This window comes from Rhinoraja longicauda, chromosome 18 (assembly GCF_053455715.1).
Source record: "Rhinoraja longicauda isolate Sanriku21f chromosome 18, sRhiLon1.1, whole genome shotgun sequence".
NCBI classification, from domain to species: Eukaryota; Metazoa; Chordata; class Chondrichthyes; order Rajiformes; family Arhynchobatidae; genus Rhinoraja; species Rhinoraja longicauda.
In genome coordinates this window covers 18,248,636-18,274,239 of record NC_135970.1, presented here as the reverse complement: position 1 = coordinate 18,274,239, position 25,604 = coordinate 18,248,636, and the positions used below count along the sequence as shown (strand labels likewise).

At 55.4% G+C, this 25,604-nt stretch overlaps 1 protein-coding gene across 1 annotated transcript in view; it reads left to right on the top strand.

Annotated features, from left to right (window-relative positions):
* ddb1 (damage-specific DNA binding protein 1) overlaps positions 1-25,604 on the top strand; it is a 78,536-nt gene that overhangs the window by 32,720 nt on the left and 20,212 nt on the right. Inside the window, exons 16-17 of the mRNA XM_078415203.1 lie at positions 1,327-1,534; positions 24,243-24,338. Coding sequence (XP_078271329.1) covers positions 1,327-1,534; positions 24,243-24,338 — 304 coding nt within the window. The remainder of the gene's footprint in view (positions 1-1,326; positions 1,535-24,242; positions 24,339-25,604) is intronic.

The window sequence follows — 25,604 nt, the reverse complement described above, 5'->3', positions numbered from 1 at the left end:
GCTGTATGGCTCCATGATCTGAGTTATCTATCAGGAGAAAGGTTATAGTTTATCTTTGAAGCTATAGCTTAATGGTTGGTGTCACTGAGTCATAGAAGAGCCTTGGCACCAAATAGAGTCATACAGTGTGGAAACAGGCCCTTTAGCCCAACTTGTCCTCACTGACCGACATGTCCCACCTGCGTTTGGCCCATATCCCTCTAAACCTGTCTCATCCATGTACCTGTCTAATTGTTTCTGAGAAACGTTGTGAGAGTACCTGCCTCAACTACCTTCTTTGGCAGCTCATTCCATACACCCACCATCTATTGTGTGAAAAAGTTGGTGAAAATAAATTTGAAAGAGTGTCCTAAAGAAAATTTGAAAGAAGTTTGTGGAGGGGCCCCATTGGAGCAGAGAGCAGTTCTCCAAGGAAGAAGTGGGTGAATGAAGTCCCTGAAGGTGGAGTCGCAGGTAGATCAGGTGGTCAAAAAGACATTTGGCACATTGGCCTTCATCAGCCAGGGTATTCAGTATAGAAGTTGGGAGGTCATGCTGCAGTTGTATAAGAGGTTGGTAAGGCCACATTTCGAGTATTGTGTTCAGTTCTGGGCACCGTGTTATAGGAAAGATGTTGTCAAGGTGGAAAGGGTACAGAGAAGACTTACGAGGATGTTGCCAGGATTAGAGGGTCTGAACTATAGGCAGAGGTTGAGTAGGCCGGGACTCTATTCCTTGGAGCGCAGGAGGATGAGGGATGTTCTTATAGAAGTGTATAAGATCATGAGAGGAATAGATGGGGTAGACGCACAGAGTCTCTTGCCCAGAGTAGGTGAATCGGGAACCAGATGACATAGGTTTAAGGTGAATGGGAAAAGATTTAATAGGAATCTAAGGGGTAACTTTTTCACACAAAGGGTGGCAGATGTATGGAACAAGCTGCCAGAGGAGGTAGTTGAGGCAGGGACTATCCCAACATTTAAGAAGATGTTAGACAGGCACATGGATAGGACAGGTTTGGGGGGGGATATGGACCAAATGCTGGCAGGTGGGGACTAGTGTAGCTGGGACATGTTGGCTGGTTGTGGGCTAGTTGGGCCGAAGACCCTGTTTCCACACTGTATCACTATCTATTAAAACAAATGAACTTAAAACTAATTTTTAATTACAATTGAATTACCTCAATAGAGCTTGAGTAACGTTAAATATTATTTCTGTCTTGTGTTTATAAATAGAAAAGTTGTATTGGTTTGTAACTTCTATTTATTTCCATTGACGTCTGCTGAAAGTGGTGGAGACATGGTCAAGCAGCTTTGATCACACATTCTTTTCATTTTTTAAAATTAGGTTTGCTCAGTGATCGTAAGAAAGTCACACTGGGGACTCAGCCAACGGTGCTGCGAACATTCAGATCTTTGTCCACCACAAATGTCTTTGCTTGTTCTGATCGTCCTACTGTCATTTATAGCAGCAATCACAAGCTGGTCTTTTCAAATGTTAATCTCAAGGAAGTAAACTACATGTGTCCTCTGAACTCCGAGGGATACCCTGATAGGTTAGTTGTGATATATTTTAAAAGTTTATTGGTAACAGTTTTTGAAAATAGAGTAAAGGGCCCCCACTTAGGCGATTTTTTGGGCGACTACCAGCGACTGTCATGGTCGTAGCAGTTCGCCGAAAAACCGGCGTCCGGACCCCCCTACGACAATGTCTACGACAAGCTAGAACAACCTACCACTTAGTCGACGTCAAGCTGCGGCAAGCTACCAACAACCGGCGACCCAATCATCACGACTTAGGACGTCCACCTACGACCGCACCTACAATGACACCTACGACAACCGAAGTCAACCTATGTCCACCCGCAACAAGTTACGACCCAGTTGGCCACAACTGAAGACAATTCACGTCATTTTGGCCACCAAAACAATGGAATCACCCAGTTTCCCTATAAAAGGGGGATGTAGGGTAGGGTTTCCAATCATTCTGCATCATGACTACCATGGAGCAACATCTGAGGGCATTGCTCTCACAAGAAGAAGAAGCCCTGCTGCTTGCAGCGGACCTCATGCTTAAAGATCAGCAAGACAGAAGGACAAGAAGAATGGGGAAGAAGAAGTCCAACAAGAGGTCTGTGTGGTTGAAGCCCTTGTCCCTGAAGAGACCCAGGTTGGGCCAGTATGACAACCTGATGACTGAGCTCCAGCAAGAAGATGAGGCATCCTCTCCAGCAGATCCAGATGCTTGTTGACCTCGATGGAGCAGGAGCCCAAGAATGTGGAGACCATTGTCTACACAGCATGTGTCCTCCACAACCTGATCCGTACCAGAAGTGCAGCAGCAGCAGCCATGGTGGAGGGTGACCGAGTGGACAACCAGACAGGCAACATCACACCAGGCTCATGGAGAACTGGAGGACAGGCTGCACTGATGGTGGGACTGGAGATATTGCCAGGAAAGACCCCCAACAAGAGAGCCAAGGACCAGAGAGACCATCTCTGCACTTACTACAACTCCGAACTAGACAGTGTACCATGGCAGAACGACATGATCTGAAGACCAGCAGCAAACGGCCCACACCACAAACAGGTCCACCACTCCAGGAAGAGAGCCCACAACAGACCACAAGAAAAGTCCTTTTTCAGGGCCACCCACATCCTCCCAAAATAGTTTAATTTTCAATGCAGTACAATGTTTGTGTTTGTTTTATTGATCAAAATATGAAATTAAAATATTTGAAAGTGATACCATGAGACACTACTCTGAAATACAATATCTTCATACATCAATGGAATTCACTGAAGTCAACACCGGCGATAACCTACGTCACCTGGCGACAACCTACGACACCACCTACATCAGGAGACGTCAAGCTACGCTCATTGGCGTCAAAGCCACTGTCGCTGAAAAAATGTCAACTTTCTGAAAAACCAGCGGCGACCAGAAAGACACTACGACTCTTTGGGCGACTGAGGAGACTACTCACGACCATACAGGCAACACCCCGGCGACCATGTGGCGACAGCCTAGTCGCCTGTAGTCACCTACAACATCGCCTAAGTGGGACAGGGGTTTATGTAACTATTGTTGTTTGGCCAATACATTACTGCTCAACTTGATTGTATGCAGAATGTGGCAAATAATCACTATTTTGGATCACTGCTTTGCATTCAGTTAATGTGATCTTGCATGCTGTTAGGAAGAGATTTTCTGAATTTTGCATGCTGGCGCAACAGTAGAGTTGCTGCCTTACAGCGCCAGACCCAGGTTTGATCCTGACATGGATGCTTGTCTGTATGGAGTTTGTATATTCCCTCCATGACCTGTGTGGGCTTTCACCGGGAAGCTCTGGTTTCCTCCCACACTCCAATGACGTACAGGTTTGTAGCTAATTGGCTTGGTATAATTGTAAATTGTCCCTGGTGTGTGTAGGAAAGTGTTAATGTGCGCTGGTCAGCACGGACTTGATGGGCCGAAGAGCCTGTTTCCGCGCTGTATTTAAACGAAACCCGTTTTTGCAGGTTCTCCATATCCCTAAATTTCTTCCCGAAAGCCCTGTAATCTTTTTTCCAAAACCATTATTCAGTTTTATTCTGAACTAGCACGAGTGTGCCCGTTGGGCCCGTCCCCGTAGGGTTTCCATTGTAACTGGGAGGCGGGGAGGGAGGGAGGGAGGGAGGGAGGGGGATAGAGGGGGGGAGGAGAGGGGGGAAGGGGTAGGAGGGGAGGGGGGAAGGGGTGGGAGGGGAGGGGGGAAGGGGTGGGAGGGGAGGGGGGAAGGGGTGGGAGGGGAGGGGGGAAGGGGGGATTTGGAGGGAGGGGGGAGGGAGGGGGGAGGGGAGGGGGGAAGTGAGGGGTTGAGGGGGGAAGGGGGACCTCCCCTTTCTTTTTTCGAAACACTTGCCCCGGTGGGAAGGGGGGAGTTGGAGGGAGGGGGGAGGGGAGGGGGGAAGGGGGGAGGGAGGGGTTGAGGGGGGAAGGGGGACCTCCCCTTTCTTTTTTCGAAACACTTGCCCGGTGGCCCACGAGCATAGGGGCCCCATGCTGATCTGTGTATGTTAAATGACTTGCAATAAAAAACACAACTTTAAAAAACAATCAGTTTCCTTTCACTACAATGTAGCACAAGCATTGTGACGTCACAAGCTGAAGACCTTTGAAAAAAAAGGTTAAAAATAAAAAGATGTAAATTTGTAAAGAGCAGACACCCAATAGCAGCTGGTTGTCCATTGTGACATCACACGCTGAAGACTAAATCCGCACCGCAGCGCCCTCTATAGAAACTTCAATATGGGGGGGGGCAGCGCTTTAAAACCTCTGTAACTTTAAAAACATACGAACAAATTAAATGAAAATATCGCGGCCGGTCAGCCGGGAGGTTGGTGATCAAGGCGGTGCAAAAACCGTGGCGCCACGGTTTACCGTTTTGCCGGAATCACTGATATATACACAAATCCTGATACAAACCTACAAGATCTGAGTTTTAATAGTATACTAGACCAAGTGGGCCCGTTGGGCCGTCCTCGTAGGGTTTCCATTGTAACCGGGAGGCGGGGAGGGAGGGGGGAGGGGGACCACCTGTTTTCCCAGTACCCCTCTTTACCCGTTGTGGGATGGGAGGGGGGAGGGGAGGGGGGAGGGAGAGGGGAGGGAGGGGGTAAGGGGGAGGGAGGGGGGAGGGAGGGAGGGGAGGGGGGAAGGGGGAGGGGGGAAGGGGAGAGGGAAGGGGGGGAGGGAGGAGGACCTCCCCTTTTCCCAGTACCCCTCTTTCCCCGTTGTGCCCGTCCTTGTAGGGTTTCCATTGTAACCGGGAGGAGGGGAGGGAGGGAGGGAGGGAGGAGGGAGGAGGGGGGGAAGGGGAGGGCGGAAAGGGGGGAGGGGGGGAGGGGGGAGGGAGGGGAAGGTTTGAAAGAGCATCCCTCTCCCCATCAGAACTGCCTCCTCCATCGACTCCTTTAAGTCCAGGCTCAAAACCTATTTCTACTCCCTAGCTTTTGAGGCTAATTGAGGAGGTACTGTGAACTGTTTGGGAGGGGAGGGGAGGGGGGAAGGGGGGAAGGAGGGGGACCTCCCCTTTTCCCAGTTCCCCTCTTTCCCCGTTGGGCCTGTCCTCGTAGGGTTTCCATTGTAACCGGGAGGACGGGAGGGAGGGAAGGGGGAGGGAGGGAGGAGGGAGGTGTGGAGGGAGGAGGGAGGTGTGGAGGGAGATGGGGAAGGAGGGGGGTGGGGATGGGGTAGGGGGAGGAGAGGGGAGGGAGGGAGGGGGGTAGGGGGAGGGAGGGGGAGGGGAGGGGGGAAGGGGGGAGGAGGGGGACCTCCCCTTTACCCAGTACTCCTCTTTCCCCATTGGGCCCGTCCTCGTAGGGTTTCCATTGTAACCGGGAGGAGGGGAGGGAGGGAAGGGGGAGGGAGGGAGGAGGGAGGTGGGGAGGGGGAGGGAGGGGGGGAGGGGAGGGGGGAAGGGGGGAGTGAGGGGGTAGGGGGAGGGAGGGGGAAGGGAGGGGGAGAGGGGAGGGAGGGGGGAGGGAGGGGGAAGGGGGGAGGGAGGGGGATCTCCCCTTTTCCCAGTACCCCACTTTCCCCGTTGGGCCCGTCCTCGTAGGGATTCCATTGTAACCGGGAGGAGGGGAGGGAGGGAAGGGGAGGGAGGGAGGAGGGAGGACGGGAAGGGGAGGGCGGAAAGGGGGGGAGGGGGGAAAGGGGGGAGGGGGGAGGGAGAGAGGGGGAGGGTGGAAAGAGCATCCCTCTCCCCATCAGAACTGCCCCCTCCATCGACTCCTTTAAGTCCAGGCTCAAAACCTATTTCTACTCCCTAGCGTTTGAGGCTCATTGAGGAGGCGCTGTGAACTGTTTGCGTGCCACTGTATGTTTCATTTTTTTCCTTAGTACCTAATCAGATGTACAGCACTTTGGTCAACGTGGGTTGTTTTTAAATGTGCTATACAAATAAAATGGACTTGACTTGACAGCTCTTCGCAACAATGTAGCACAGGGGCATTGTGACGTCACACGCTGAATACCGCTGGGGGGGAAGGGGGGGTCAGCTCGAGTTCATCTCACAGGGGCATTGTGACATCACAATCCGCACCGCAGCGCCCCCCTTCTGTCAAAACATCGATAAATCAGGGGGGGCAGCACTTTTAAACCTCTGTAACTTAAAAAATATGCGTCCGAATTAAATAAAAATATCATTTTCCAGCAGCGAACCGCATGCTGATTAAGGCGGTACAAAAATCGTGGCGCTACGGTTCACCGTTTTGCCGGAATTGCCGTATTCAGCCGACATCAGTGGAATATATATATATATATTCAAGATCTGAGTTTTAATAGTATACTAGAACAAGTGTGCCCGTTGGGCCCGTCCTCGTAGGGTTTCCATTGTAACCGGGAGGGGAGTGGGGGTAGGGAAGGGGGAGGGAGGGAGTAGGGAGGTGTGGAGGGGGGAGGGGAGGGGGAGGGAGGGGGGGAGGGGAGGGGGGAAGGGAGGGAGGGAGAGGGAAGGGGGTAGGGGGGAGGGGGAGGGAGGGGAGGGGGGAAGGGGAGGGAGGGGGGAGGGAGAAGGGAGTGAGGGGGGAGGGAGGGGGACCTCCCCTTTTCCCAGTACCCCTCTTTCCCCATTGGGCCCGTGCTCGTAGGGTTTCCATTGTAACCGGGAGGAGGGGAGGGAGGGGAGGGGGAGGGAGGGAGGTGTGGAGGGAGGAGGGGAGGGGAGGGGGAGGGGAGGGGGGGAAGGGGGGAGGAGGGAGGGAGGGGGTTAGGGGGGAGGTAAGGGGGAGTGAGGGGGGAGGGAGGGAGGGGGATCTCCCCTTTTCCCAGTACCCCTCTTTCCCCGTTGGGCCCGTCCTCGTAGGGTTTCCATTGTAACCGGGAGGAGGGGAGGGAGGGAGGGAAGGGGGAGGGAGGGAGGAGGGGGGAGGGAGGGGAGGGGGGAAGGGGGGAGTGAAGGGGTAGGGGGAGGGAGGGGGAGAGGGGAGGGGGGGTAGGGGGGAGGGGGAAGGGGGGAGGGAGGGGGATCTCCCCTTTTCCCAGTACCCCTCTTTCCCCGTTGGGCCCGTCCCTGTAGGGTTTCCATTGTAACCGGGAGGGGTGGAGGGATGGTGGAAGGAGGGGGGAGGGGGAGAGGGATGGAATGGTGGAGGGAGGGGGGAGGGAGTGGGGGAGGGTGGGATGGAGGGAAGGAGGGAGGGGGGGAGTTAGGGGCTGAGTGGTGATGGAGGTTGGGATTGAGGGGGGAGGGAGGGGGGGAGGGAGTGGGGATGGAGGTGGGAAGGAGGGGGGAGGAAGGGGTTGATGGGGGAAGTGGGACCTCCCCTTTTCCCAGTACCCCTCTTTCCCCCACCACCAAGCCCCCTCCGCAACGACCCCTGTTGTCCCCAGTCCCCATTCACAGACCCCCCCCCCATTCTCTCTCTCCCCATACACACTCTCTGTGCTTTTTTCGAAACACTTGCCCCGGTGGCCCACGAGCATATGGGCCCAATGCTGATCTGTGTATGTTAAGTGACTTGCAATAAAAAAATATACTTTAAAAAGAGATAAGTGCTTTTTAAGTGCTTGTTTTGAAACATTCGCGGTCACATAGTGCTTCTCACTGTAGCACCCATCTCAAGTGTGCCCGTTGGGCCCGTCCTCGTAGGGTTTCCATTGTAACCGGGAGGAGGGGAGGGAGGGAAGGGGGAGAGAGAGAGGTGTGGAGGGAGGAGGGGAGGGGGAGGGAGGGGGTAGGGGAGGGGAGGAGGGGAGGGGGAGGGAGGGGGTAGGGGAGGGGAGGGGGGGAAGGGGAGGGGGGGAAGGGGGGAGGGAGAGAGGGGGAGGGGGAGGGAGAGAGGGGGAGGGGGAGGGAGGGGGGAGGGGAAGGGCGGAGGGAGGGGGACCTCCCCTTTTCCCAGTACCCCTCTTTCCCCATTGTGCCCGTCCTCGTAGGGTTTACATTGTAACCGGGAGAAGGGGAGGGAGGGAAGGGGGAGGGGGGAGGAGGGAGGTGTGGAGGGAGGAGGGGAGGGGGAAGGGGGAAGGGGAGTGGGGGGAGGGAAGGGGGAGGGAGGGGGGAGGGGAGGGGAGGGTGGAAGGGGAGGGCGGAAAGGGGGGGAGGGGGGAAAGGGGGGAGGGGGGAGGGAGAGAGGGGGAGGGTGGAAAGAGCATCCCTCTCCCCATCAGAACTGCCCCCTCCATCGACTCCTTTAAGTCCAGGCTCAAAACCTATTTCTACTCCCTAGCGTTTGAGGCTCATTGAGGAGGCGCTGTGAACTGTTTGCGTGCCACTGTATGTTTCATTTTTTCCTTAGTACCTAATCAGATGTACAGCACTTTGGTCAACGTGGGTTGTTTTTAAATGTGCTATACAAATAAAATGGACTTGACTTGACAGCTCTTCGCAACAATGTAGCACAGGGGCATTGTGACGTCACACGCTGAATACCGCTGGGGGGGGGAAGGGGGGTCAGCTCGAGTCCATCTCACAGGGGCATTGTGACATCACAATCCGCACCGCAGCGCCCCCCTTCTGTCAAAACTTCGATAAATCAGGGGGGGCAGCACTTTTAAACCTCTGTAACTTAAAAAATATGCGTCCGAATTAAATAAAAATATCATTTTCCAGCAGCGAACCGCATGCTGATTAAGGCGGTACAAAAATCGTGGCGCTACGGTTCACCGTTTTGCCGGAATTGCCGTATTCAGCCGACATCAGTGTTATATATATATATAACACAAGATCTGAGTTTTAGTAGTATATAGACTAGACAAAGTGGGCCCGTTGGGCCCGTCCTCGTAGGGTTTCCATTGTAACCGGGAGGCGGGGAGGGAGGGGGGAGGGAGGGGGAAGGGGGATGGGGAGGGAGAGGGGAGGGAGGGGGGTGGGGGGGAGGGTCTATTTTACTTTAAAATAAACAGCGTTCTTTGTTGAAAAGGAAATAAACTTATCTATAGAGCATCAGCTTTTTTAAAATAAATAAAATCACATTCCTCATTTTAAATAAATGTCTTTGTTATAAATGAAATCAAACAGCGGGAGAGGCGACGGCGACTACACCTCCCGGCAGTCAGCGCTGCTGGGACGGGAGGGAGGGAGGGATGAGGGAGGGAGAAGAGTGGGGAGGGAGGGGGACCTCCCCTTTTCCCAGTACTCTTCTTTCCCAAACCACCAAGCCCCCTGTTGTCCCCCTCCCCAGTCCCCATTCTCAGACCCCCTCATTCTCTCTCCCCCAGATACACTCTTACTCTACCCTCCCCCCTTTCCCCAGCACACCCCTTTCCCCGTTGGGCCCGTCCTCGTAGGGTTTCCATTGTAACCGTGAGGCAGGGAGGGAGGGGGGAGGGAGGGAGGAGGGAGGTGTGGAGGGAGGAGGGGAGGGGGAGGGAGGGGGGGAGGGGGAGGTGGAGGGCGGGGGGAGGGAGAGGGGGAGGGGTGGGGGGAAGGGGGGAGGGACGGAGGGTGGAAGGGGGAGGGAGGGGGACCTCCCCTTTTCCCAGTACCCCTCTTTCCCCGTTGGGCACGTCCTCGTAGGGTTTCCATTGTAACCGGGAGGGGAGGGAGGGAAGGGGGAGGGAGGGAGGAGGGAGGTGTGGAGGGAGGAGCGGAGGGGGAGGGAGGGAGGGGAGGGGGGAGGGGAGGGGGGCGGAGGGGGGGGAAGGGAGAGGGGGGAAGGGGAGGGAGGGGAAGGGCGGAGGGAGGGGGAACTCCCCTTTTCCCAGTACCCCTCTTTCACCGTTGGGCCCGTCCTCGTAGGGTTTACATTGTAACCGGGAGGAGGGGAGGGAGGGAAGGGGGAGGGAGGGAGGAGGGAGGTGTGGAGGGAGGAGGGGAGGGGGAGGGGGAAGGGAGAGGGGAGGGAGGGGAGTAGGGGGGGGAGGGAGGGGGGAGGGAGGGGGGAGGGGATGGGGAAGGGGGAGGGAGGGGGACCTCCCCTTTTCCCAGTACCCCTCTTTCCCCGTTGTGCCCGTCCTCGTAGGGTTTCCACTGTAACCGGGAGGGGAGTGGGGGGGAGGGAAGGGAGGAGTGGAGGGGGGAGGGGGAAGGGGGGAAGGGGGGGAGGGAGAGGGGAGGGAGGGGGACCACCCGTTTTCCCAGTACCCCTCTTTCCCCGTTGGGCCCGTCCTCGTAGGGTTTCCATTGTAACCGGGAGGCGGGGAGGGTGGGGGGAGGGAGGGAGGTGTGGAGGGAGGAGGGGAGGGAAGGGGGGGAGGGGAGGGGTGAAGGGGGAAGGGGGGGAGGTGGAGGGAAGGGGGAGGGAGGTGGCCTCCCATTTTCCCAGTACCCCTCTTTCCCCGTTGGGCCCGTCCTCGTAGGGTTTCCATTGTAACCGGGAGGGGAGGAAAGGGGGAGGGTTGGGGGAGGGGGGGAGGGAGGGGGGTAGGGGGAGGGAGGGGGGAGAGGGGGGGATGGGAGGGGGGAGGGGATGGGGGAAGGGAGGAGGGAAGGGGGGGAGGGAGAGGGGAGGGAGGTGGGTAGGGGGGAGGGAGGGATGGGGACCTCCCCTTTTCCCAGTACCCCTCTTTCCCCGTTGGGCCCGTCCTCGTAGGGTTTCCATTGTAACCGGGAGGAGGGGAGGGCGGGAAGGGGGAGGGAGGGAGGAGGGAGGTGTGGAGGGAGGAGGGGAGGGGAGGGAGGGGGGTAGGGGGGAGGGATGGGGAGGGAGAGGGGGGAGGGGAGGGGGAAGGGGGGAGGGAGGGGGGAGGGAGGGGGACCTCCCCTTTTCCCAGTACTCCTCTTTCCCCGTTGGGCCCGTCCTCGTAGGGTTTCCATTGTAACCGGGAGGAGGGGAGGGAGGGAAGGGGGAGGGAGGGAGGTGTGGAGGGAGGAGGGGAGGGAGAGGGAGGGGAGGGGGGAGTGAGGGGGTAGGGGTGAGGGGGAGGGAGGGGGGAGGGAGGGGGAGAGGGGAGGGGGGTGGGGGGGGGGGGAGGGAGGGGGGAGGGAGGGGAGAGGAGAGGGGGGAGAGGAGAGGGGGGGAGAGAGGAGAGGAGAGAGGAGAGGAGAGGGGGGGGAGAGAGGAGAGGAGAGGGGGGGGAGAGAGGAGAGGAGAGGGGGGGAGAGAGGAGAGGAGAGGGGGGAGAGAGGAGAGGGGCCTATTTTACTTTAAAATAAACAGCATCCTTTGTTGAAAAAGAAATTAAACTTGTCTATAGAGCAGCAGCTTATGTCTTTGTTATAAATGAAATTAAACTTATGTGAAATAAATGTTCTTTTGTTAAAAAAGAAAGTAAACTTATCTATGAAATCTCTGTCTTTTATCTTTTTTTTAAAATAAAATTAAATGCAATGGAAATCTCGTACCGTTTAAAATAAAAGTAATTTTTCTGTTGGAAATGATAAGAAACTTATCTATAAATATTCTTTCTGTATTTGGATTAAACTGCCCTCCTGAGCGATGCTGGAGCCTGTCCTCAACCAGCAGCACGGTGGACTGTTGGTTACGGCAGTTGGTGTCAGTTCAAATCAACTGCTCCACCCACATCGAGTGTGAGGTTGGAGCCAATCACTGCACCCCACGTAGAGACCCAGCCAATCGGGCGCTAACAGGGAGGGTGGAGCCAATCACTGCACCCCACGTAGAGACCCAGCCAATCGGGCGCTAACAGGGAGGGTGGAGCCAATCACTGCACCCCACGTAGAGACCCAGCCAATCGGGTGCTAACAGGGATGGTGGAGCCAATCACTGTACCCCACGTAAAGACCCAACCAATCGGGCGCTAACAGGGAGGGTGAAACCCAATGAAAAAAACCGCGTTTTTACTTTAAAATAAACAGCGTTCTTTGTTGAAAAGGAAATAAACTTATCTATAGAGCAGCAGCTTTTTTTAAATAAATAAAATCAAACTTAATGAAAATCACATTCCTAATTTTAAATAAATGTCTTTGTTATAAATGAAATCAAACAGCGGGAGAGGCGACGGCGACTACACTTCCGCTTTGGGGAGAGGAGGGGGGGGAGAGGAGGGGGGGAGGGGAGGGGTAGGGGGGAAGGGGGGGAGGGGAGGGGTAGGGGGGAAGGGGGGGGAGGGGGGGGGAGAGCAGGAGGGGGGGAGAGGAGGAGGGGAGGAGGGAGGGGGGGGAGGAGGGAGGGGGAGAGGAGGAGGGGGGGAGAGGAGGAGGGGGGGAGAGGAGAGGGGGGAGAGGAGAGGGGGGAGAGGAGAGGGGGGAGAGGAGAGGGGGGAGAGGAGAGGGGAGAGAGGAGAGGAAAGGGGGGGAGAGAGGAGAGGGGTCTATTTTACTTTAAAATAAACAGCATTCTTTGTTGAGGGAGGTGGGAGGGAGGGGGGAAGGGGGAGGGGGACCTCCCCTTTTCCCAGTACCCCTCTTTCCCCGTTGGGCCCGTCCTCGTAGGGTTTCCATTGTAACCGTGAGGAGGGGAGGGAGGGAAGGGGGAGGGAGGGAGGAGGGAGGTGTGGAGGGAGGAGGGGAGGGGGAGGGGAGGGGGGGAGGGGGGAGTGAGGGGGTAGGGAGGGGGGAGGGAGGGGGGAGGGAGGGGGGGAGGGAGGGGGAGAGGGGAGGGGGGGTAGGGGGGGAGGAGGGGGGAGGGGGGATGGGAGGGGGAAGGGGGGAGGGAGGGGGCTCTCCCCTTTTCCCAGTACCCCTCTTTCCCGTTGGGTTGTTTTTAAATGTGCTATACAAATAAAATTGACTTGACTTGACAGCTCTTCGCAACAATGTAGCACAGGGGCATTGTGACGTCACACGCTGAATACCGCTGGGGGGGGGGAGGGGGGTCAGCTCGAGTTCATCTCACAGGGGCATTGTGACATCACAATGAAGAATAAATCCGCACCGCAGCGCCCCCCTTCTGTCAAAACTTCGATAAATCAGGGGGGGCACCGAATTAAATAACAATATCATTTTCCAGCAGCGTAACGCATGCTGATTAAGGCGGTACAAAAATCGTGGCGCTACGGTTCACCGTTTTGCCGGAATTGCCGTATTCATCCGACATCAGTGGAATATATATATAAAGCTACAAGATCAGAGTTTTAGTAGTATACTAGACCAAGTGGGCCCGTTGGGCCCGTCCTCGTAGGGTTTCCATTGTAACCGGGAGGCGGGGAGGGAGGGGGGAGGGGGACCACCTGTTTTCCAGTACCCCTCTTTACCCGTTGTGGGATGGGAGGGGAGAGGGGAGGGGGGAGGGAGAGGGGAGGGAGGGGGTAGGGGGGAGGGAGGGAGGGGAGGGGGAAGGGGAGAGGGAAGGGGGGGAGGGAGGAGGACCTCCCCTTTTCCCAGTACCCCTCTTTCCCCGTTGTGCCCATCCTTGTAGGGTTTCCATTGTAACCGGGAGGAGGGGAGGGAGGGAGGGAGGGAGGAGGGAGGAGGGAGGGAGGGGAGGGAGGGGGGGAAGGGGAGGGCGGAAAGGGGGGAGGAGGGGAGGGGGGAGGGAGAGAGGGGAAGGTTTGAAAGAGCATCCCTCTCCCCATCAGAACTGCCTCCTCCATCGACTCCTTTAAGTCCAGGCTCAAAACCTATTTCTACTCCCTAGCTTTTGAGGCTAATTGAGGAGGTACTGTGAACTGTTTGGGAGGGGAGGGGAGGGGGGAAGGAGGGGGACCTCCCCTTTTCCCAGTTCCCCTCTTTCCCCGTTGGGCCTGTCCTCGTAGGGTTTCCATTGTAACCGGAGGACGGGAGGGAGGGAAGGGGGAGGGAGGGAGGAGGGAGGTGTGGAGGGAGGAGGGAGGTGTGGAGGGAGATGGGGAAGGAGGGGGGAGGGGATGGGGGAGGGAGAGGGGAGGGAGGGAGGGGGGTAAGGGGAGGGAGGGGGAGGGGAGGGGGAAGGGGGGAGGAGGGGGACCTCCGCTTTACCCAGTACCCCTCTTTCCCCATTGGGCCCGTCCTCGTAGGGTTTCCATTGTAACCGGGAGGAGGGGAGGGAGGGAAGGGGGAGGGAGGGAGGAGGGAGGTGGGGAGGGGGAGGGAGGGGGGGAGGGGAGGGGGGAAGGGGGGAGTGAGGGGTAGGGGGAGGGAGGGGGGAGGGAGGGGGAGAGGGTAGGGGGGAGGGAGGGGGAGAGGGTAGGGGGGAGGGGGCGGGAGGGGGGAGGGAGAGAGGGGGAGGGTGGAAAGAGCATCCCTCTCCCCATCAGAACTGCCCCCTCCATCGACTCCTTTAAGTCCATGCTCAAAACCTATTTCTACTCCCTAGCGTTTGAGGCTCATTGAGGAGGCGCTGTGAACTGTTTGCGTGCCACTGTATGTTTCATTTTTTTCCTTAGTACCTAATCAGATGTACAGCACTTTGGTCAACGTGGGTTGTTTTTAAATGTGCCATACAAATAAAATGGACTTGACTTGACAGCTCTTCGCAACAATGTAGCACAGGGGCATTGTGACGTCACACGCTGAATACCGCTGGGGGGGGAAGGGGGGTCAGCTCGAGTTCATCTCACAGGGGCATTGTGACATCACAATCCGCACCGCAGCGCCCCCCTTCTGTCAAAACTTCGATAAATCAGGGGGGGCAGCACTTTTAAACCTCTGTAACTTAAAAAATATGCGTCCGAATTAAATAAAAATATCATTTTCCAGAAGCGAACCGCATGCTGATTAAGGCGGTACAAAAATCGTGGCGCTACGGTTCACCGTTTTGCCGGAATTGCCGTATTCAGCCGACATCAGTGGAATATATATATATAGATACAACATCTGAGTTTTAATAGTATACTAGACCAAGTGGGCCCGTTGGGCCCGTCCTCTTAGGGTTTCCATTGTAACCGAGAGGCGGGGAGGGAGGGGGGGAGGGGGACCACCTGTTTTCCCAGTACCCCTCTTTACCCGTTGTGGGATGGGTGGGGGGAGGGGAGGGGGGAGGGAGAGGGGAGGGAGGGGGTAGGGGGGAGGGAGGGAGGGAGGGGAGGGGGGAAGGGGGAGGGGGAGGGGGGAAGGGGAGAGGGAAGGGGGGGAGGGAGGAGGACCTCCCCTTTTCCCAATACCCCTCTTTCCCCGTTGTGCCCGTCCTTGTAGGGTTTCCATTGTAACCGGGAGGAGGGAGGAGGGGAGGGAGGGGGGGAAGGGGAGGGCGGAAAGGGGGGAGGGGGGAGGGAGAGAGGGGAAGGTTTGAAAGAGCATCCCTCTCCCCATCAGAACTGCCTCCTCCATCGACTCCTTTAAGTCCAGGCTCAAAACCTATTTCTACTCCCTAGCTTTTGAGGCTAATTGAGGAGGTACTGTGAACTGTTTGGGAGGGGAGGGGGGAAGGGGGGAAGGAGGGGGACCTCCCCTTTTCCCAGTTCCCCTCTTTCCCCGTTGGGCCTGTCCTCGTAGGGTTTCCATTGTAACCGGGAGGACGGGAGGGAGGGAAGGGGGAGGGAGGGAGGAGGGAGGTGTGGAGGGAGGAGGGAGGTGTGGAGGGAGATGGGGAAGGAGGGGGGAGGGGATGGGGTAGGGGGAGGGAGAGGGGAGGGAGAGAGGGGGGTAGGGGGAGGGAGGGGGAGGGGAGGGGGAAGGGGGGAGGAGGGGGACCTCCCCTTTACCCAGTACCCCTCTTTCCCCATTGGGCCCGTCCTCGTAGGGTTTCCATTGTAACCGGGAGGAGGGGAGGGAGGGAAGGGGGAGGGAGGGAGGAGGGAGGTGGGGAGGGGGAGGGAGGGGGGAGGGGAGGGGGAAGGGGGGAGTGAGGGGGTAGGGGGAGGGAGGGGGGAGGGAGGGGGAGAGGGGAGGGGGGTAGGGGGGAGGGGGGTAGGGGGGAGGGGGGAGGGAGGGGGAAGGGGGGAGGGAGGGGGATCTCCCCTTTTCCCAGTACCCCACTTTCCCCGTTGGGCCCGTCCTCGTAGGGATTCCATTGTAACCGGGAGGAGGGGAGGGAGGGAAGGGGGAGGGAGGGAGGAGGGAGGACGGGAAGGGGAGGGCGGAAAGGGGGGGAGGGGGGAAAGGGGGGAGGGGGGAGGGAGAGAGGGGGAGGGTGGAAAGAGCATCCCTCTCCCCGTCAGAACTGCCCCCTCCATCGACCTCCTCCCTCTTTACCCGTTGTGGGATGGGAGGGGGGAGGGGAGGGGGGAGGGAGAGGGGAGGGAGGGGGTAGGGGGGAGGGAGGGGGGAGGGAGGGAGGGGAGGGGGAAGGGGGAGGGGGGAAGGGGAGAGGGAAGGGGTGGAGGGAGGAGGACCTCCCCTTTTCCCAGTACCCCTCTTTCCCCGTTGTGCCCGTCCTTGTAGGGTTTTCCATTGTAACCGGGAGGAGGGGAGCGAGGGAGGGAGGAGGGAGGAGGGGAGGGAGGGGGGGAAGGGGAGGGCGGAAAGGGGGGAGGGGGGTAGGGGGGAGGGTTGAAAGAGCATCCCTCTCCCCATCAGAACTGCCTCCTCCATCGACTCCTTTAAGTCCAGGCTCAAAACCTATTTCTACTCCCTAGCTTTTGAGGCTAATTGAGGAGGTACTGTGAACTGTTTGGGAGGGGAGGGGAGGGGGGAAGGGGGGAAGGAGGGGGACCTCCCCTTTTCCCAGTTCCCCTCTTTCCCCGTTGGGCCTGTCCTCGTAGGGTTTCCATTGTAACCGGGAGGACGGGAGGGAGGGAAGGGGGAGGGAGGGAGGAGGGAGGTGTGGAGGGAGGAGGGAGGTGTGGAGGGAGATGGGGAGGAGGGGGGAGGGGAGGGGGTAGGGGGAGGGAGAGGGGAGGGAGGGAGGGGGGTAGGGGGAGGGAGGGGGAGGGGAAGGGGGAGGAGGGGGACCTCCCCTTTACCCAGTACCCCTCTTTCCCCGTTGGGCCCGTCCTCGTAGGGTTTCCATTGTAACCGGGAGGAGGGGAGGGAGGGAAGGGGGAGGGAGGGAGGAGGGGGGAGGGAGGGGGGGAGGGGAGGGGGGAAGGGGGGAGTGAGGGGGGAGGGGGAGGGAGGGGGAGAGGGGAGGGGGGTAGGGGGGAGGGGAAGGGAGGGGGCTCTCCCCTTTTCTCAGTACCCCTCTTTCCCCGTTGGGCCCGTCCTCGTAGGGATTCCATTGTAACCGGGAGGAGGGGAGGGAGGGAAGGGGGAGGGAGGGAGGAGGGAGGAGGGGAGGGAGGGGGGGAAGGGGAGGGCGGAAAGGGGGGGAGGGGGAAAGGGGGGAGGGGGGAGGGAGAGAGGGGGAGGGTGGAAAGAGCATCCCTCTCCCCATCAGAACTGCCCCCTCCATCGACTCCTTTAAGTCCATGCTCAAAACCTATTTCTACTCCCTAGCGTTTGAGGCTCATTGAGGAGGCGCTGTGAACTGTTTGCGTGCTACTGTATGTTTCATTTTTTTCCTTAGTACCTAATCAGATGTACAGCACTTTGGTCAACGTGGGTTGTTTTTAAATGTGCTGTACAAATAAAATGGACTTGACTTGACAGCTCTTCGCAACAATGTAGCACAGGGGCATTGTGACGTCACACGCTGAATACCGCTGGGGTGGGGGGGAAGGGGGATCAGCTCGAGTCCATCTCACAGGGGCATTGTGACATCACAATCCGCACCGCAGCGCCCCCCTTCTGTCAAAACTTCGATAAATCAGGGGGGCAGCACTTTTAAACCTCTGTAACTTAAAAAATATGCGTCCGAATTAAATAAAAATATCATTTTCCAGCAGCGAACCGCATGCTGATTAAGGCGGTACAAAAATCGTGGCGCTACGGTTCACCGTTTTGCCGGAATTGCCGTATTCAGCCGACATCAGTGTTATATATATATATATACACAACATCTGAGTTTTAGTAGTATACTAGACCAAGTGGGCCCGTTGGGCCCGTCCTCGTAGGGTTTCCATTGTAACCGGGAGGCGGGGAGGGAGGGGGGAGGGGGACACCTGTTTTCCCAGTACCCCTCTTTACCCGTTGTGGGATGGGAGGGGGGAGGGAGGGGGGAGGGAGAGGGGAGGGAGGGGGTAGGGGGGAGGGAGGGGGGAGGAGGGAGGGGAGGGGGGAAGGGGAGGGGGAAGGGGAGAGGGAAGGGGGGGAGGGAGGAGGACCTCCCCTTTTCCCAGTACCCCTCTTTCCCGTTGTGCCCGTCCTTGTAGGGTTTCCATTGTAACCGGGAGGAGGGGAGGGAGGGAGGGAGGGAGGGAGGAGGGAGGTGGGAGGGAGGGGGGGAAGGGGAGGGCGGAAAGGGGGGAGGGGGGGGAGGGGGAGGGAGAGAGGGGAAGGTTTGAAAGAGCATCCTCTCCCCATCAGAACTGCCTCCTCCATCGACTCCTTTAAGTCCAGGCTCAAAACCTATTTCTACTCCCTATCTTTTGAGGCTAATTGAGGAGGTACTGTGAACTGTTTGGGAGGGGAGGGGAGGGGGGAAGGGGGGAAGGAGGGGGACCTCCCCTTTTCCCAGTTCCCCTCTTTCCCCGTTGGGCCTGTCCTCGTAGGGTTTCCATTGTAACCGGGAGGACAGGAGGGAGGGAAGGGGGAGGGAGGGAGGAGGGAGGTGTGGAGGGAGGAGGGAGGTGTGGAGGGAGATGGGAAGGAGGGGGAGGGGATGGGGTAGGGGGAGGGAGAGGGGAGGGAGGGAGGGGGGTAGGGGAGGGAGGGGGAGGGGAGCGGGGAAGGGGGGAGGAGGGGGACCTCCCTTTACCCAGTACCCCTCTTTCCCCATTGGGCCCGTCCTCGTAGGGTTTCCATTGTAACCGGGAGGAGGGGAGGGAGGGAAGGGGAGGGAGGGAGGAGGGAGGTGGGGAGGGGGAGGGAGGGGGGGAGGGGAGGGGGGAAGGGGGAGTGAGGGGGTAGGGGGAGGGGGTGGGGAGGGTGGGGGAGAGGGGAGGGGGGGTAGGGGGAGGGGGAGGGAGGGGAAGGGGGAGGGAGGGGGCTCTCCCCTTTTCCCAGTACCCCACTTTCCCGTTGGGCCGTCCTCGTAGGGATTCCATTGTAACCGGAGGAGGGGAGGGAGGGAAGGGGGAGGGAGGGAGGAGGGAGGAGGGAAGGGGAGGGCGGAAAGGGGGGGAGGGGGGAAAGGGGGGAGGGGGGAGGGAGAGAGGGGGAGGGTGGAAAGAGCATCCCTCTCCCCATCAGAACTGCCCCTCCATCGACTCCTTTAAGTCCAGGCTCAAAACCTATTCTACTCCCTAGCGTTTGAGGCTCATTGAGGAGGCGCTGTGAACTGTTTGCGTGCCACTGTATATTTCATTTTTTCCTTAGTACCTAATCAGATGTACAGCACTTTGGTCAACGTGGGTTGTTTTTAAATGTGCTATACAAATAAAATGGACTTGACTTGACAGCTCTTCGCAACAATGTAGCACAGGGGCATTGTGACGTCACACGCTGAATACCGCTGGGGGGGGAAGGGGGGTCAGCTCGAGTTCATCTCACAGGGGCATTGTGACATCACAATCCGCACCGCAGCGCCCCCCTTCTGTCAAAACTTCGATAAATCAGGGGGGGGCAGCACTTTTAAACCTCTGTAACTTAAAAAATATGCTTCCGAATTAAATAAAAATATCATTTTCCAGCAGCGAACCGCATGCTGATTAAGGCGGTACAAAAATCGTGGCGCTACGGTTCACCGTTTTGCCGGAATTGCCGTATTCAGCCGACATCAGTGGAATATATATATACATATTCAAGATCTGAGTTTTAATAGTATATAGATAGATAGATAGATAGATAGATAGATAGATAGATAGATAGATAGATAGATAGATAGATAGATAGATAGATAGATAGATAGATAGATAGATAGATAGATAGATAGACTAGAAAAGAGGGCCCGTTGGGCCCGTCCCCACACCCCCCATTCTCTCCTCCCCAGCCCCACTCTTACTCTCCAAGTGTGCCCGTTGGGCCCGTCCTCCTGATCTGTGTATGTCAAGTGACCACTATAGCCTTCTTTTTTTTTTTTTTTTCCTAATCAGATGTTTTTGTTTTTTTTCCTAATCAGATGTGCAGCACTTTGGTCAACGTGGGTTGTTTTTAAATGTGCTATACAAATAAAACTGACTTGACTTGACTTGACTTGACTTGCAATAACAAAAAAGACTTCTTGGAAGCTTTTCGAAACAATGTAGCCGTCACAAGCTGAAAACTAAATCCTTTTCTGGAAACTTTTGGAAACAAATGTAGCCATCACGCGCTGAAGCCCCTTCAAGAAAAGGGTTAGAAATGAAAATTTAAACTTTAATATCTCTCTAGCTTTAAAAAGGTAGCTTCAATTTGAACGAAAGTACTTACAATAGTTGCCCAGCGCTTTGGTGTACCGTCTTGGAGGAGTCGGGTTTGTAAGTTAAACTTCGGAATCTTCCGTACATACACACATACATACGAACGCAGAGTTTTAGTATTATATACTAGAAAAGAGGGCCCGTTGGGCCCGTCCCCACACCCCCCATTCTCTCCTCCCCCAGCCCCACTCTTACTCTCCAAGTGTGCCCGTTGGGCCCGTCCTCCTGATCTGTGTATGTCAAGTGACCACTATAGCCTTTTTTTTTTTTTTCCCCCTAATCAGATGTTTTTGTTTTTTTCCTAATCAGATGTGCAGCACTTTGGTCAACGTGGGTTGTTTTTAAATGTGCTATACAAATAAAACTGACTTGACTTGACTTGACTTGACTTGCAATAACAAAAAAGACTTCTTGGAAGGTTTTCGAAACAATGTAGCCGTCACAAGCTGAAAACTAAATCCTTTTCTGGAAACTTTTGGAAACAAATGTATCACGCGCTGAAGCCCTTTCAAGAAAAGGGTTAGAAATGAAAATTTAAACTTTAATATCTCTCTAGCTTTAAAAAGGTAGCTTCAATTTGAACGAAAGTACTTACAATAGTTGCCCAATCGTAGCGCTTTGGTGTACCGTCTTGGAGGAGTAGGGTTTGTAAGTTAAACTTCGGAATCTTCCGTACATACACACATACATACGAACACAGAGTTTTAGTATTATACTAGAACAAGTGTGCCCGTTGGGCCCGTCCTCGTAGGGTTTCCATTGTAACCGGGAGGGGAGTGGGGGTAGGGAAGGGGGAGGGAGGGAGTAGGGAGGTGTGGAGGGGGGAGGGGAGGGGGAGGGAGGGGGGGAGGGGAGGGGGGAAGGGAGGGAGGGAGAGGGGAGGGAAGGGGGTAGGGGGGAGGGGGAGGGAGGGGAGGGGGGAAGGGGAGGGAGGGGGGAAGGGGAGGGGGAGGGAGGGGGGAGGGAGAAGGGAGTGAGGGGGGAGGGAGGGGGACCTCCCCTTTTCCCAGTACCCCTCTTTCCCCATTGGGCCTGTGCTCGTAGGGTTTCCATTGTAACCGGGAGGAGGGGAGGGAGGGGAGGGGGAGGGAGGGAGGAGGGAGGTGTGGAGGGAGGAGGGGAGGGGAGGGGGAGGGGAGGGGGGGAAGGGGGGAGGAGGGAGGGAGAGGGGAGGGAGGGGGGTAGGGGGGAGGTAAGGGGGAGTGAGGGGGGAGGGAGGGAGGGGGATCTCCCCTTTTCCCAGTACCCCTCTTTCCCCGTTGGGCCCGTCCTCGTAGGGTTTCCATTGTAACCGGGAGGAGGGGAGGGAGGGAGGGAAGGGGGAGGGAGGGAGGAGGGGGGAGGGAGGGGAGGGGGGAAGGGGGGAGTGAAGGGGTAGGGGGAGGGAGGGGGAGAGGGGAGGGGGGGTAGGGGGGAGGGGGAAGGGGGGAGGGAGGGGGATCTCCCCTTTTCCCAGTACCCCTCTTTCCCCGTTGGGCCCGTCCCTGTAGGGTTTCCATTGTAACCGGGAGGGGTGGAGGGATGGTGGAAGGAGGGGGGAGGGGGAGAGGGATGGAATGGTGGAGGGAGGGGGGAGGGAGTGGGGGAGGGTGGGATGGAGGGAAGGAGGGAGGGGGGGAGTTAGGGGCTGAGTGGTGATGGAGGTTGGGATTGAGGGGGGAGGGAGGGGGGGAGGGAGTGGGGATGGAGGTGGGAAGGAGGGGGGAGGAAGGGGTTGATGGGGGAAGTGGGGACCTCCCCTTTTCCCAGTACCCCTCTTTCCCCCACCACCAAGCCCCCTCCGCAACGACCCCTGTTGTCCCCAGTCCCCATTCACAGACCCCCCCCCCATTCTCTCTCTCCCCATACACACTCTCAGTGCTTTTTTCGAAACACTTGCCCCGGTGGCCCACGAGCATATGGGCCCAATGCTGATCTGTGTATGTTAAGTGACTTGCAATAAAAAAATATACTTTAAAAAGAGATAAGTGCTTTTTAAGTGCTTGTTTTGAAACATTCGCGGTCACATAGTGCTTCTCACTGTAGCACCCATCTCAAGTGTGCCCGTTGGGCCCGTCCTCGTAGGGTTTCCATTGTAACCGGGAGGAGGGGAGGGAGGGAAGGGGGAGAGAGAGAGGTGTGGAGGGAGGAGGGGAGGGGGAGGGAGGGGGTAGGGGAGGGGAGGGGGGGAAGGGGAGGGGGGGAAGGGGGGAGGGAGAGAGGGGGAGGGAGAGAGGGGGAGGGGGAGGGAGGGGGGAGGGGAAGGGCGGAGGGAGGGGGACCTCCCCTTTTCCCAGTACCCCTCTTTCCCCATTGTGCCCGTCCTCGTAGGGTTTACATTGTAACCGGGAGAAGGGGAGGGAGGGAAGGGGGAGGGGGGGAGGAGGGAGGTGTGGAGGGAGGAGGGGAGGGGGAAGGGGAGTGGGGGGAGGGAAGGGGGAGGGAGGGGGAGGGGAGGGGAGGGTGGAAGGGGAGGGCGGAAAGGGGGGGAGGGGGGAAAGGGGGGAGGGGGGAGGGAGAGAGGGGGAGGGTGGAAAGAGCATCCCTCTCCCCATCAGAACTGCCCCCTCCATCGACTCCTTTAAGTCCAGGCTCAAAACCTATTTCTACTCCCTAGCGTTTGAGGCTCATTGAGGAGGCGCTGTGAACTGTTTGCGTGCCACTGTATGTTTCATTTTTTCCTTAGTACCTAATCAGATGTACAGCACTTTGGTCAACGTGGGTTGTTTTTAAATGTGCTATACAAATAAAATGGACTTGACTTGACAGCTCTTCGCAACAATGTAGCACAGGGGCATTGTGACGTCACACGCTGAATACCGCTGGGGGGGGGAAGGGGGGTCAGCTCGAGTCCATCTCACAGGGGCATTGTGACATCACAATCCGCACCGCAGCGCCCCCCTTCTGTCAAAACTTCGATAAATCAGGGGGGGCAGCACTTTTAAACCTCTGTAACTTAAAAAATATGCGTCCGAATTAAATAAAAATATCATTTTCCAGCAGCGAACCGCATGCTGATTAAGGCGGTACAAAAATCGTGGCGCTACGGTTCACCGTTTTGCCGGAATTGCCGTATTCAGCCGACATCAGTGTTATATATATATATAACACAAGATCTGAGTTTTAGTCTATCTATCTATATATAATACTAAAACTCTGCGGTCCAACATTCCGTATGTATGTATGTATATGTGTATGTACGGAAGATTACTTACAAACCCTACTCCTCCTAGACGGTACACCAAAGCGCTACGATTTTTGTACCGCCGTATTCACCATTAACCTGGGCAACTATTGTAAGTACTTTCGTTCAAATTGAAGCTACCTTTTTAAAGCTAGAGAGATATTAAAGTTTAAATTTTTCATTTCTAACCCTTTTCTTCAAGGGGCTACATTTGTTTCCAAAAGTTTCCAGAAAAGGATTTAGTTTTCAGCAAGGATTTAGTTTTCAGCTTGTGACGGCTACATTGTTTCGAAAAGCTTCCAAGAAGTCTTTTTTGTTATTGCAAGTCAAGTCAAGTCAAGTCAGTTTTATTTGTATAGCACATTTAAAAACAACCCACGTTGACCAAAGTACTGCACATCTGATTAGGAAAAAACAAACAAACATCTGATTAGGGAAAAAAAAAAAGAATGAAGGCTATAGTGGTCACTTGACATACACAGATCAGGAGGACGGGCCCAACGGGCACACTTGGAGAGTAAGAGTGGGGCTGGGGGAGGAGAGAATGGGGGGTGTGGGGACGGGCCCAACGGGCCCTCTTTTCCGGGCCCAACGGGCACACTTGGAGAGTAAGAGTGGGGCTGGGGGAGTGAGAATGGGGGGTGTGGGGACGGGCCCAACGGGCCCTCTTTTCTAGTATACTACTAAAACTCAGTAGTATAGATAGATAGATAGATATAGATATAGATAGATAGATATAGATAGATAGATAGATAGATAGATATAGATAGATAGATAGATAGATAGATAGATAGATAGATAGATAGATAGATGTTGCAATTGAATGTTTCCACTGCCTCTTAAGAATTCTATCTCCATATTTTACATTCTGAAAACAGATCATGCATAAGGTTTCGTATTACAAAAGTTCTGGGAAATACTTTGGAAAATCTGTTTAAAACTGCTTCTGAGTGATAAAATTTCTGTATTCTAGCTGTTTGTATCCTGGGTGTTTTCACTGCTGTGCTCCATATTTAATTTTCTCTTGTTCTTATAGTTTGGCTTTGGCCAACAACAGCACTTTAACTATAGGAACCATTGATGAGATTCAGAAATTACACATCCGGACTGTGCCACTTAACGAGTCTCCAAAGTAAGTGTTCGCTATCAACTGCACGTGATCGGAAGCAAAAAGAGTTTTAAGATGTTGATTGTGTGTCCAGTGTTGCCTCGGATCACTTGGCTGTTCTATTATATGGAGAAGATAACAGGGAACAGCTCTAATCATTTTTGCTTTAAAGCTAGTTAGGTTGAGGATTAGTTTTTAACTGTAGCATGCTTTGAATCAGCTTGCTTTGAAGCAACGACTATAAGTGCCGAGTTAAGATTTTAGAGATCCTGCATTTTACACAGGAGCAAATGAGCACATCTTTGTACAAGTCAAAATAAAATTCAAGTGCACTCTAACAAAATATTTAACAAGATTTAAAAATATGTAAATACAACTTATTGGGGGCTGCTGTTCATTCTGGGAAAACAAACCTGTTCATCCGATCCATTCACATCCATTTTCCATGTTGTGTTTCTGTGCTAGCAGTCAAAACTAATGCTTACTCTTGCCTATGCTGCATATACAAATACACTGTTCAGTGCTTATTCAATAAGTCTTCAGACTTTTAGTACTTAAAAAGTTTTCACTTTAAAATCAAGCGCCATTTCTATTTCAGCAGTTACAGTGCATTCAGAAAGTATTCAGACCCCTTCACTTTTTCCACATTTTGTTACGTTACAGCCTTATTTTAAAATTGATTTTTTTTTTTGTGTTTATCATCAATCTACACACAATACCCCATAATAAAAAAGCAAAAAAAGATGTTTCGAAATTTTTCCAAAGTAACTAAAAAGAAATAACTCAAATATCATATTTACATAAGTATTCAGACCCTTTACTCAGTACTTTGTTGAGGCACCTTTGGCAGCGATTACAGCCTCAAGTCTTCTTGGGTGTGACGCTACAAGCTTGGCATACCTGTATTTGGGTAATTTCTCCCATTCTTCTCTGCAGATCCTCTCAAGCTCTGTCAGGTTGGATGGGGAGCGTCGATACACAGCTATTTTTAGGTCCCTCCAGAGATGATCGATCGGGTTCAAGTCCGGGCTCTGGCTGGGCCACTCAAGGACATTCACAGACTTGTCACAAAGCCACTCCTGCGTTGTCTTGGCTGTGTGCTTAGGGTCATTGTCCTGTTGGAAGGACAAGTCTCAGTCTCAGGTCCAGAACATCTGGAGCAGGTTTTCATCAAGGATCTCTCTGTAGTTTGCTCCGTTCATCTTTCCCTCGATCCTGACCAGTCTCCCAGTTCCTGCTGCTAAAAAACACCCCCACAGCATGATGCTGCCACCACCATGCTTCATCGTA